The 12,050-nt window shown below is 37.7% G+C and overlaps 1 protein-coding gene across 1 annotated transcript in view; it reads left to right on the top strand.

The window, feature by feature from the left end:
- grik4 (glutamate receptor, ionotropic, kainate 4) overlaps nt 1-12,050 on the top strand; it is a 624,478-nt gene that overhangs the window by 603,459 nt on the left and 8,969 nt on the right. The window contains exons 15-17 of the mRNA XM_056473804.1: nt 4,909-5,018; nt 7,875-8,048; nt 11,494-11,659. Coding sequence (XP_056329779.1) covers nt 4,909-5,018; nt 7,875-8,048; nt 11,494-11,659 — 450 coding nt within the window. The remainder of the gene's footprint in view (nt 1-4,908; nt 5,019-7,874; nt 8,049-11,493; nt 11,660-12,050) is intronic.

The following is a 12,050-nucleotide window of genomic DNA, read 5'->3' as shown; positions in this document are numbered from 1 at the left end:
ATTATGAAGTTATGTGAGATTGTGTTGGTATTTACTAACATGAACTAAAGCCCTGGTCAGATCACACGATTTTGTCAAAATTTCGGCATAATTTCCCTGATGTAGGGTGACGTGGGGAGTCCTAAACAACAAATGGGCATTGTGATACAAGATTCAATCGTTTCTTCTCCTGTAATGTTGAATAGTTCACAACAACCGAAACCATGTCTGTGACGCCTCACGACACCATCGCAGAAAGTCTAGCATGTATAATTTTTCCCCAATCAGTTATATCTGCAGGTGCTGTCGTTAATACATGACTTAGGTCAAGAAATAGGCTGCATATTTACTTTTGGGTGAGTCGGGGGACAAGATCAATCATTGGTTGTTCATTCATTCAGTTTCTTTTTGCTTAGTCCCTTTATTAATCTGGGGTCGCCACAGCGGAATGAACTGCCAACTTATCCAGCATATGTTTTACGCAGCGGATACCCTTCTAGTTGCAACCCATCACTGGGAAACATCCATACACACTCATTCACACACATACACTACGGTCAGTTTTTTAGCATATCCAATTCACCTATACCACATGTCTTTGGACTAAACCGGAGCACCTGGAGGAAACCCACGTGAACATGGGGAAAACATGCAAACTCCAAACAGAAATGCCAACTGACCCAGCCAAGGCTCAAACCAGCTGGGTCACAAATATTGTTGTGAGGCGACAGCGCTACCCACTGCGCTATTAAAGTGTTTTAAGCTATTTTATTTGACAGACTGGCCCAAATATGCAGACCTCCATTCTCAAAACGAGTTTCTGAGTTCTCTCAGCCTTCCAACCGAGTTCGTTCTTCCGAGATAATCTGAAACACGTTTAGTGCTGCGTTTTACATTGTAAAAGCCTGTCTTGCTTATTCAAATTATTTGATTAAGGTAATTAAATTGAAACTCACCAGCAATGGAGGATTTTGTCATTAACAATGAAAAGTTTAATATAAGTTTCTCTGAAACTGTGAATATTTCACTTTAATTTTATTTAGGCTAGATTTTAATTTATTCAACAAACCATTTTGTGCTTTGGCGCTGAAGCATGGCTGGTTTTAAAGCACGTCACTTAAGATGTTTTTCGTTTTTTTGTTTATCTAGTAGATAACTGATCAACAAAAAATACATTAAAACTAAGATACAAATGATCAAAGAAATTCATTTCAAAAAGATATTTTTTCCAAGAAAAATACACAAATTATATTGTTTGCTTTTTTGTGTTATTGTTACTTTATGACTATCTAAATTTTTATTGTAAATTTATATCTCATAATTTGATTTCATTTCTAGGAAATCTGCTACTTTTTTGAAATTGTAACAATTTTATACAATTGAAAAATCTAGTGATAAACTATCTAGTCTATGTCTTTGTATCTCAATCTTTACATCTTTTAAATGTAAATATGTAAATCTTATAAATGTAAATCTCATAATATGCTTTACATGTGCAGATATCTCCCTCACAGTTGGATCTATCCATCCCACATATAACTGTCATTTTTAATTTATACTTCTTATTGTGACTGTTTATCTCACATTGAAACTCATTTTAAATCTCACTTTGAGGCAGAACTAAGCTTCAGACTATTTCATGCCACGGTCTCAAGGATATTTATTTGTTTAATATTTGGCATTGGCTTTATTGACTCAATGTGCTTCATGGAAAGATGATCATGTTCTCCAATATTATTGGAAAACGATCCAGAGATTTCTTTTTGCGCTTCAGTGAAAACTCATCTACAAATATATATTATCATCAAAAAAAGACAGAGTCAGTGAGATTTTTTTTTATGTTTTTTTGAAAAGTTATGCTTTTATGCTTATGATTTTAATTCATTGTGTAATATGTGAAATCTTATCACAATTGAAAATATTAGTTTTTTATTTCAATGTTTTAAAACTTAAAAATGAAGTTATTCTTGTGGTGGCAAAGCTGAATTACTGTCATTACTCAAGTCTTTTTCGTTTCATGTGATTCTTCAGAAATCAAACTAATATAATGATTTGATTATCAAGAAACATTTTGATTATTGTAAATGTTGAAAAAATCTTTGTGGTTTTTCCTGGATATTTATTCGGTGGATACCTTGAATTTTTTAGATCCATAGAAAGTTCAAAAGAGTATTTTTTTAGTGTATTTTATTGCATCTTTAGGAAGCTATTTCCTCTCATGTTTGATCGTTTCTAGGGGTCTATTCTAAATAAGTACTAATTCCTTTCATTTAAACATGCCTGAACCCAAACTTTTACATGGTATGTGTTATTTGAAGTTAGCGTTTGTTTTTATATCCTTTCAAAATCCTAAAATGGCAAAAATTATTTCTAGATCCAACCTGTATGAGGCGTTCCTCAAAAGTAAAATCAATTTGCAGTCATTGAATGATGAAATGTAATTATCATTAAAGCCTGACAAGTATGAAACATCACAGATGAGTGAAACACGCCACTAATGAGAAAGACAGCAGTGGCTTTTATTTATTATTCAGAAGGGGAATGGCCTACATTTGGAAAAGGAAGGGAAGAAGATCAAGATCAATGATGTTAATACCCAAAGGCATGAGTTTTAATAAAATGACACCTTTAAAATATAGAAGTCAATTTTCTGGATTTCAGCATTGAAAAACCCCAGGCATAATGCTGAATTTGCAAGGATCAACATGTTTTGGCCACACATGTAATGACAGCATCGTAGTCTCCTTTTTAATTTAATATGTCCTGTAGTGCAAATGCTAATGAGGACCTGGTTAACTAGATACAGGGAACCCTGCGGAGAGAGGTGGGTTGAGCTGGAAAGACTGCCAGCTTATTGTGACATCCAAAGCAACAGTGCTTCAGAAACCTTTAGTATTAGTAACATTATTTCTTACCTCAATCCACCAAGCCAGAAACAAGGAATTACATAACACCACAGAGACACATCAGGGCCTATGGGGACCCGCTAGAGTGGAGTAAAAACTGCCCTATAGTGCACTGCCGTTTACTCAAACTGGAGGAGGATCTTTCTGCGCTCATTTGTTAAATGATCAAGGGAAGCTTCACTCTTGAGGGTGTTGCATGTTCCAAAGGCTGTTAAACTGCATGCATAACCTGTGTAGTTCACCTCTGAAACACAGAGTGTAGGATTTACTCATTTTCACTGAGGAGGCATCTCAATCAGCTCCCTCAATCCCTTGATTGTGAATCATATTGTGAATACAAATTCAGGTACATCAGTATTGGTATTTTTAAACAACACCAGAATTGATTTCTTTCTTATTCTGTGTCTAAAAAGCTTAATACTACTGTATGTAATAGGTCGGGTGGCCAAATGTTCTCTTTTTACAGAACTTGTCCTTTTTTGGGACTAAAAAAATGCATGGACGGGATTTCTAAATGTCCTAAAATGTCCAGGATCCGGCTTTGTTTTCTATAGTTGTCATTAATTGTATACGTTTTTGCATCACTTTTACTTTTCTCTTTAAGCTATGGTGGTCACACACCACCACTTCGGTTTACAAATAACATGGGATTTGTCTTTCTATTTTCTCAAATACAAAATATTTCCAAATCCATGATCTTTGTCTAACAGCGAGATGTTTTTCGTCAGTTCTGCTATACTGCTGTTTTGTTGTTACCTCATGTGTACACAGCATGTACACACAAAGAGTGAAAACACGAGGATACCAGAATGTGTGTTTTAGTGGAAATACAGCTCGACATGTAGCTTCATTTATTCACAAATTCATCGATTTGATCAATGTCAATCTATAATGATGTAGTTACACTTCTATCCAAAGCAGTCGTTTCTACTAGGAATTACAAAACACTAGTTTTGAAATATTTTTTCCAGTGTAATATTTACACAGTTGGTTTCCAGCAGGTTTCCGCATCGCGTCATGTTGATAGCGCTTTTGTTTAAACCTTAAAATTGAATTTAGAGAGGCTGTAAACAAGGCAAGTTGTTTCAGCTGGAAGCAGATTGCACATGCCCAACACCGCGGTTAACGTCCCCCCCTGTGAGCTCCATCCGCAAGTCCCTCTCACTGTAAGTCACGATACAATTATCTCCTCAAATCTCACACGAGTTCAGTCTGGCACATATACAGGCTCTAGGCACGGCCCAATCTTCCCGTCCCTCGACGCTAGCTTTCGCACACAAGTTTAAAGAATAAAACCCCACCTGAACCAGCTTTTGTTTTTTGTTTTTCACAGGGAGCCCATCAGTTTCTTGTGTATCTACCATAGACAGGCTTGCCTCTATTTATTGCTATAATTACAGCTTTTAGTGTCCAGCTCAACAGCAATGCCATTCAATTACACTAATATGGAGATGATTGCAGACGCATTAATGCATTTTCAGCCTGGTGCAGGATAGATAGTGAAATAATTACTCATTTCGGCACTATAGTAAACCTGGTTTTTGAAGTCTCATCTCCTGAGGGAATTTAAATAAATAAAAAACAGGCCAAATGAATTGTTTGCGAGTGTATCCATGGCTGCTACTATTTAGATCCGCCATCTGTAAGACACCTGTGCCGTGTTGATAGATTCGCCATGGTGCTTTCACACTTAGTTTCTCGCTGATAAGCAACTGTTTAGCTGTTGCTGACCACTGATTGTCAAAGAAGCTCCAGGAGAGATAATTGGATTTGACTATTGTGTACAGAATCGGCTCCTGAGTTCTGTTCCAGTGGTTATTGGATCTTGTGAGTGTGCCAAAAGGGTTTGGAGACAGAATATCAAGCACTTTGTTTGGATCAAGCCAATCAAGCGTAAAAGCCTTTAAATGTCTTTAACCTGAAATCGCTTCAATGTTTACTTACTGGAATTGATTGATATAGGCTTATAGGATTTTTGAGATGCTGCTTTCAGAGTCTTGACGTTGTCTGTGTGTTTTTATAGGGAAGAAGACCGGGGTATTTCTCCTTTTTGGATCCGTTCTCTCCTGGGGTTTGGCTTTTCATGTTGCTGGCGTACCTGGCTGTCAGCTGCGTGCTCTTTTTGGTGGCGAGGTAAATTCTCAGCTCCACACTGACACCTGCAGGATCTTATTAGCACTGACATCTTTCTGAATAGGGCAGTGCAACTTTTAGCATTTCTATTATTTTGTATTCTTGTGTCACTCTGAACCTTTATTATTAGTTTATTATGTTAGTTATATTATGTTAGTTTATTATACAACAATTTAAACAACTCCTCAGATTTCCACACTATGAAAGGGAATTGGGACTTCTTTCATTAATTTTCCTTCAGTTTAGTCCCTTCATTCATCAGGGGTCACCACAGCAAAATGAACCGCCTAATTATCCAGCCTATGTTTTACGCAGCGGATGCCCTTCCAGCTGCAACCCAGTACTGGGAAACATTCATACACTCTCACATGCACACACATACACCACGGCCATTTTAGTTTATTCAATTCACCTATAGTCTTTGGACTATCGAGGAAACCCATACAAACACAGAGAGAACATGCAAACTCCACACAGAAATACCAACTGACCTAGCCGGTACTTGACACAGCGACCTTCTTGCTGTGAGACGACAGTGCTAAACACTGTCTCTGGTCGCCATTCACTTTGATTGTATGCTAGTGATTGAAAAACGTTATATAGATTTTCAGTTATATGTACATAAGTTGTAACTGCTCAATCATTCCAAACCTGTATTTTATTGAGACTTTATTATTTATAATAAACTTATTTTAAACAATAGTGGAAGGAGACTGGGCCTGCCAAGTTGCAAAATAAACTGAAAAGCTTTATTTACAGTAGGTAGACAATGTGTTTTGTGCACAATAGCTGTATGCCAGAAACCATTTAAATTTAATTCCTTATTTACAAAACCATGCTTTCTTGACTGATCTGGCCACCATTCACTCTCACTGTATGGAAACAAGAAGCTTGGACTTTCCATTAAGTCATTATGCAGCCATAGCAGATTGATTTTATGGCACCAGGTTAAACTTTCTGACACCTTTATGGCACTCAAATACATTAAAAATAAATACAGACCACTACTGAAGACGGAGGATGATATCCATGTAGTGGTCTCCAAAATTATACCAAGAATAATCTTGTGCTGGAAACATGGTGCCCACCTGTCTCATTGGGTGAAGGTAATATTAAATTTAAAAAAATTAATAAATGACTTAAATGATATGGTTGCTAGACTGTTGCACTTTTTTATGCTCGTGTTTATACCCTTTTTTGTGTGTGCAACATTTGTATATTTACCTCAAAGAATAATGAGGGTCACGAGTCACTGGCATTGTTATTTTGAGGGTTGTGGGCTGGAACCCCTGTACTAAGTGATACAGATTCAAATGAGACATTGGACATGTTTATAAATAAACTAAATGTAATTGATTGTCAGCTATTCCAAACCTGTGTGATTTCATTTTGTGGTGTAAAACAATTTTAAAAAGCTTTTTCTTATTTAGCATACAATGAAAGTGCCTGAGGACTGGACTTAACTTTGTGTTAGGAAAAGACTGATATTTCCAACACAGGCTTATTCTGAAAACGTAGCCCTATATGCGTTTCTGGAGATCGTGAATTATGTAGCCAGAGCTACGTATGGCTGCATTTTGTCTTTAAAATTAACGCTACGCCATTCCTATTTACACTTACGTTTACCTGCATGTAAACGGCTTCTCCGATGTTACCAGTTTGTACAGTAGCTCGACACGTACATTGGCGGACTTGAGGTCGGTTGGTCAGTCAGCCAGTCCACAGCCGCCTTTGGTGGATTTCAGTGAGAACAGCAAGTGCAAATGGCACTGGCAAGAGAAATTTGAAATCTGGAAAAGCGTAAACAGCAGCCTTTGCCTCATGGGATGCATTTTGCTCTCTCCAGAAATGTATATAGGGGTACATAATCAGAATGAGCCTGGATTGGATATTTCATTGATTAATAGTAAAAAGAAAAAAATCTTACTTGAGTGCTTTGGTCACCATTTGCTTTTATTGTATAAAAACAAATATCTTAGACAGCATTCTGCTGAACATCTCCTTTTGTGTTCCATGAACAAAATGGAGTCATGCAGGTTTCAAATAATGTTTAAATTAAAATACTTTGTCATTATTAGTGAAATGTTACTTTCAAATCAGATATTGCAACTAAAACCCTTTATTAAACAGGCAAAGATTAGTGGATTACCTGAACATTCCTACTGTATGAACTAATATTTGCACTCAGTCTTTAGAGGAAGGTTTTAAGATTACAGCTGTTGATTCAGAGGAATGTTTTATTAGTCCTTTGAACAGTGGAGTCTGATTGGTTGATCAAACTGCTGTTCCACAATCATTATGAGTGTATTTGTAGATAGTTAATTATTAACTCCCTTTTTATTCCAGCTTTGCGTCGGATCAAAAAAGAAATGTATTTTTTACACTCTTGGAGAGTAGCCTGCTGATTTCCCCAGCATTAAGCAGGACAGCAGGGGTGTTTTGTGTTTTATTCACTGAACATTACCTGTCAAGACGTTTTATATAAAGCTTTTGCGTATGTGGATTTTTCTTTGTTTGCTTTTCTGTAATGTGTATATTTTGAAACATTTGGTATTGAAATACGACCTGTGTTTGAGTTTTCCTGTGTGTTTGTGTTTCGGAGATGTAATGTAGGGTTGTCGCACACCTTGAAGAGTAACTCAGCGCCATCCTGCAGTGCAGTGCATTTTTATTAGTGTCCTGTCAGTCACGGCTAAAGCTTGCACAGCCCCTTCAGGGAACAAAAAGCAGGTTATGTGGCCAACAGGGAGCACCGGTGACTTCATGCTTTGCCAACTGTTAAAATTGTTCCTGGCTCATTTATGTTTACTACTCTTTGTTCTGTCTTTTTTTATTTCCTGCTCCTTTGGCATGCAGACTAACACCCTACGAATGGTACAACCCTCACCCCTGCCTGAAGGGGCGCTGTAGCCTGCTCATTAACCAGTACTCTCTGGGCAACAGTTTCTGGTTTCCTGTTGGGGGGTTCATGCAGCAAGGCTCCACCATCGCCCCAAGAGCTCTGTCCACACGGTGTGTCAGTGGAGTATGGTAAGAACCAAACTAACAGCATTTCCTCATTTCTGGAGTAACCTGCCCTGACAGTGATCAATATCTGTTGTGTTTGGATGCTGAAAGTGTCCCCTTAAGTGAAACTCTTTAAGTGTGTTGGCGAAATCTCAACTGAAGCTGAAATAAAGGGCATGACATGTCAAGCTGCTTATTCCTATTAAAAAAGCCATTTTGTTTACACCACTGCTCGATTTGGAAAAGCCACATCTACACTTTCAAATAGCTAGCTCTTTGCAACTCTCACATGGTCACCCACTGAAGTTAAGCAGGGCTGCACATGGTCAGTACCTGGATGGGAGACCACATGGGAAAGCTAGGTTGCTGGTGGAAGTGGTGTTAGTGAGACCAGCAGGGGGCGCTCAACCTGCAGTCTGTGTAGGTCCTAACGCCCTAGTATAGTGAAGGGGACTCTATACTGCTCAGTGAGAGCTGTCTTTCGGATGAGACGTTAAACCGAGGTCCTGACTCTCTGTGGTCATTAAAAATCCCAGGATGTCCTTCGAAAAGAGTAGGGATTTAACCCCGGCATCCTGGCCAAATTTGCCAACAGGCCTCTGTCTATCATGGCCTCCTAACCATCCACCTATCATAATTGGCTTCATCACTCTGTCTTCTCTCCACCAATCAGTTGGTGTGTGATGTGCAGTCTGGTGCAATATGGCTGCTGTCATGTCATCCAGGTGGATGCTGCACACTGGTGGTGGATGAGGAGATTCCCTCAATGTGGAAAGCAATTCGAGTGTCTAGAAAAGCGCTATATAAATGTAAGGAATTATTATTATTATTATTATTATTATTATTATTATAAAGACAGCACTTACATCCTGTTGTCCACTTTGGCTGCTTGACTGCATTCCATCATAAGTGCTTGTTTTCTCTATTTAAGTAGTTTACCTGGTAGTCTTACTGTCAAGCACAGGGTTGCCTAAACTTTTTCTTAGCAAAGGCTAAAAACCAAACTTGATTGAGGGCTGTGGGCCGAAGGTAAATATACCAAGTTGCACTGTAAAAAATGTAAGGTTCCACACAATTCATTAAGGTTGTCCCAACACAAATCAATTAAGTTAACACATTTAAGTGGATTAAACATAAAACAATTAAGTTCTCTAAAAACAGAATCTCAAGAATTGTGTTGTATGAGCTCATTTTACATAAGAAGCTTGAACTAACTGCAAAATCTTTTTTTATTACATTAAAGTTGACATGGTTCATTTCTTAATTTATTTTATATTATTAATAAATGGATTTATTCATATTAAATAATGCAATAGAATTTTTATCGAAATTATGGTGTACAATAAAAACATAATTCCTTTTTTAACACAGTGGACATCAATGCCGAATAAAAAGTAATTTGTTGAAAAAAGCGAGTAAACTGATTGCTTTTAAATTATTAAGTAAATAAACTATAAACAAATTTTTTTTTTAAATCAAGTTAAGTCAACTTGACATTTCTAAGTTACGACAGAAATTCTTACATTATTTAAGTAAAGTCATTTTTAAGGCAATAGGTTTACTCACTTTTTTAACTAATCACTATTTTACTGTGTTAGTGCATAATTATAAAAGTTAAGTCAAGTAAATGGGTTTACTGACTTTGAGTAAAATCAACTTGTCATTTTTAAGGCAATGGGTTTACTCAAATTTTCCAACTAATTGCTTTTTTACAGTGTTTGTGCATAATAATGAAAGTCAAGTCAAGTCAATGGGACCATAATCTCTGGTCAAGATGGAGACAAGCGTTATTATGTAACTTAACAAACACTCAAAACTCCAACCACACCATAAGGAAACCATATTTACCCTGTCTAAATCCTTTATGCCCTATACGGTGGACTACTGTATGTGCTATCCACAATATAGAAATATAAATTTTATGAGCAAGTGACAAAGGTTTAATGTCTTGTAGAGATTATAGAGACCATCTGATTGTTCGGAAGATCTGATAAGAAACTGAAGTGCTGTGATGTGATGGAAATCATTGATCCATATTGACGAAATATTAAATTAGTGTTATAAAAGTGTTGTAAGCACTCTATAGCTTATGTATAACCTATTTGTAACTACTTAGAATTAACTTTTATGCATTTAGCAGATGTTTCTACGTTTTGTGTATAAAGTGTAGACATTTTTGTCTGCTCAACCTGCATTACCTCCTTAAAAACCAGTTAGATTTTGCATGTCTAAACTGGTTTACCAGCACGACCTTCATTAAAACAGTTTTGGTAACACTTTAGGTCACAATTCACGTTATTAACAAATCTTTAACTATGGTAACTATGAGTTTAGGTTTTGGGTTAGATTACAGATGCAGAAGAAGGTCATGCTTTATAACTGCTAACAAACAGTTAATATCTTAATAATAGGCAGGCATAGACATTTACATTAGATTTTGCCTACCCTGTTGTTGTCTATTGGAAGGAATGCGTCAATAGAGCCGCCATTTTAGTACAGGGTAGGGCTCCTTTGAAATGAATGCATGACCAAGGTGCAGTGTAGGACTAACCATCCAGAACCAAACATATATACACATATATAAATATATCTATGTTGCTGGAGTTTTCCCGGTGGTCAGTATGCAAATATTGTAATAAAAATTATGAAAATTATAATTTTACATCACTGGATAAGTGACTGCACAGGCATTGCCAACAAAGAGCATGTGTTTGTGTGCATGGAAATGTATTATCCAAGTTTGGTGCTATTTAGCCTTATGGTCAGGGCAATTAGAGACAGTATTAGCACCAATACTTGTTTAGCGCAAAAGTTTGTAACACACAAAAACGTAAACTAAATCTTACCTATTAAATGTTCTGCTTTTATGTTTGTTTTCTTTGTTTGCTCGTTACTACACCTGTAGACAGCGCTAAAAGTCTAGCATCTTCACATTGGCTTTAGTCTTGACGAGTGCGGTTGAATGACATTTGTCCTGGGAGTACTGTACAAATGTGGCGGTGCTATTGACGCATGCTCAGCATCCGTATGCAATATCTAGTGTATATATATGATAGGCAGGTAATAAGCCAGAAGTTAATAGCATGAATTGTGACCAAAACTAAAGTGTTAGCACAGTTTTAAGTTAAAAGCGTTCTCTTCAATAGTGTTGCATTCTTCTATACTCTGATCTCATTGTCAGCTGCTGGATATTGCAGATAAAAGTGCTACTCTCACTTGGCCTCTGTTTCTCCACTGCAATATTGCACTGTCATTTTTTCAGGGCCTTGCCGACTGCAGCACACAGAGGTCAGTGGAGAATAAAAGAGAGCTATTTTTGAGTATTCAGAACGGGCATACAGTATTCAGAAAAGCCTTTCAACTTCTCATTCAGATGCGGAGCTCACAGTAACATCGGGCTCTTTTGATGTTGGGTCGGAGCTGCTTCTCTATTGCGATCCTCACGTCTAAAACTGATTTGTCTTTGCAGGTGGGCCTTTACCTTGATCATCATCTCTTCCTACACAGCCAACCTGGCGGCCTTTCTCACTGTGCAGAGGATGGAGGTGCCCATCGAGTCGGTAGATGATCTAGCTGACCAGACGGCCATTGAATATGGCACCATGCACGGCGGGTCCACCATGACCTTCTTCCAGGTGAGTTTGTCAAGGACAAAGCGGAATGGAACTCCACCCACAAATCAATGGCCTGTCAACTGGTTTATTGACAATGTCACTAGCGCTCCTCCCTGCCTTAGGTTTTATCTGTTTGCTGTCTTAATATCAATGCCCTTCGATATCTTTCCCTCTCCAGAGGGCCGTCCAGACTAATTCAAACTCTTTGATGCGTCAGAGGGGCCGTTTCTCGACCTGCCCCTCAGCAAGCACAGGCTGTTTCACATATTCAGTTGTCACATCAACATGTCAAACTGTCAGCTTATCAACCGTCAAGTCCTTGGTTAACACAATCACTTTTGCCTCCTCAAAACTCTAGTGATTGGTTGTCAGAAGTCCAGATGAAGGCTTAGGAGCAAGTGTCTTATCTCCT

This window comes from Danio aesculapii, chromosome 15 (assembly GCF_903798145.1).
Source record: "Danio aesculapii chromosome 15, fDanAes4.1, whole genome shotgun sequence".
Taxonomy (NCBI): Eukaryota; Metazoa; Chordata; class Actinopteri; order Cypriniformes; family Danionidae; genus Danio; species Danio aesculapii.
Note: the sequence above shows the minus strand (reverse complement) of the source record. Positions and strands in the feature narration are given on the sequence as shown.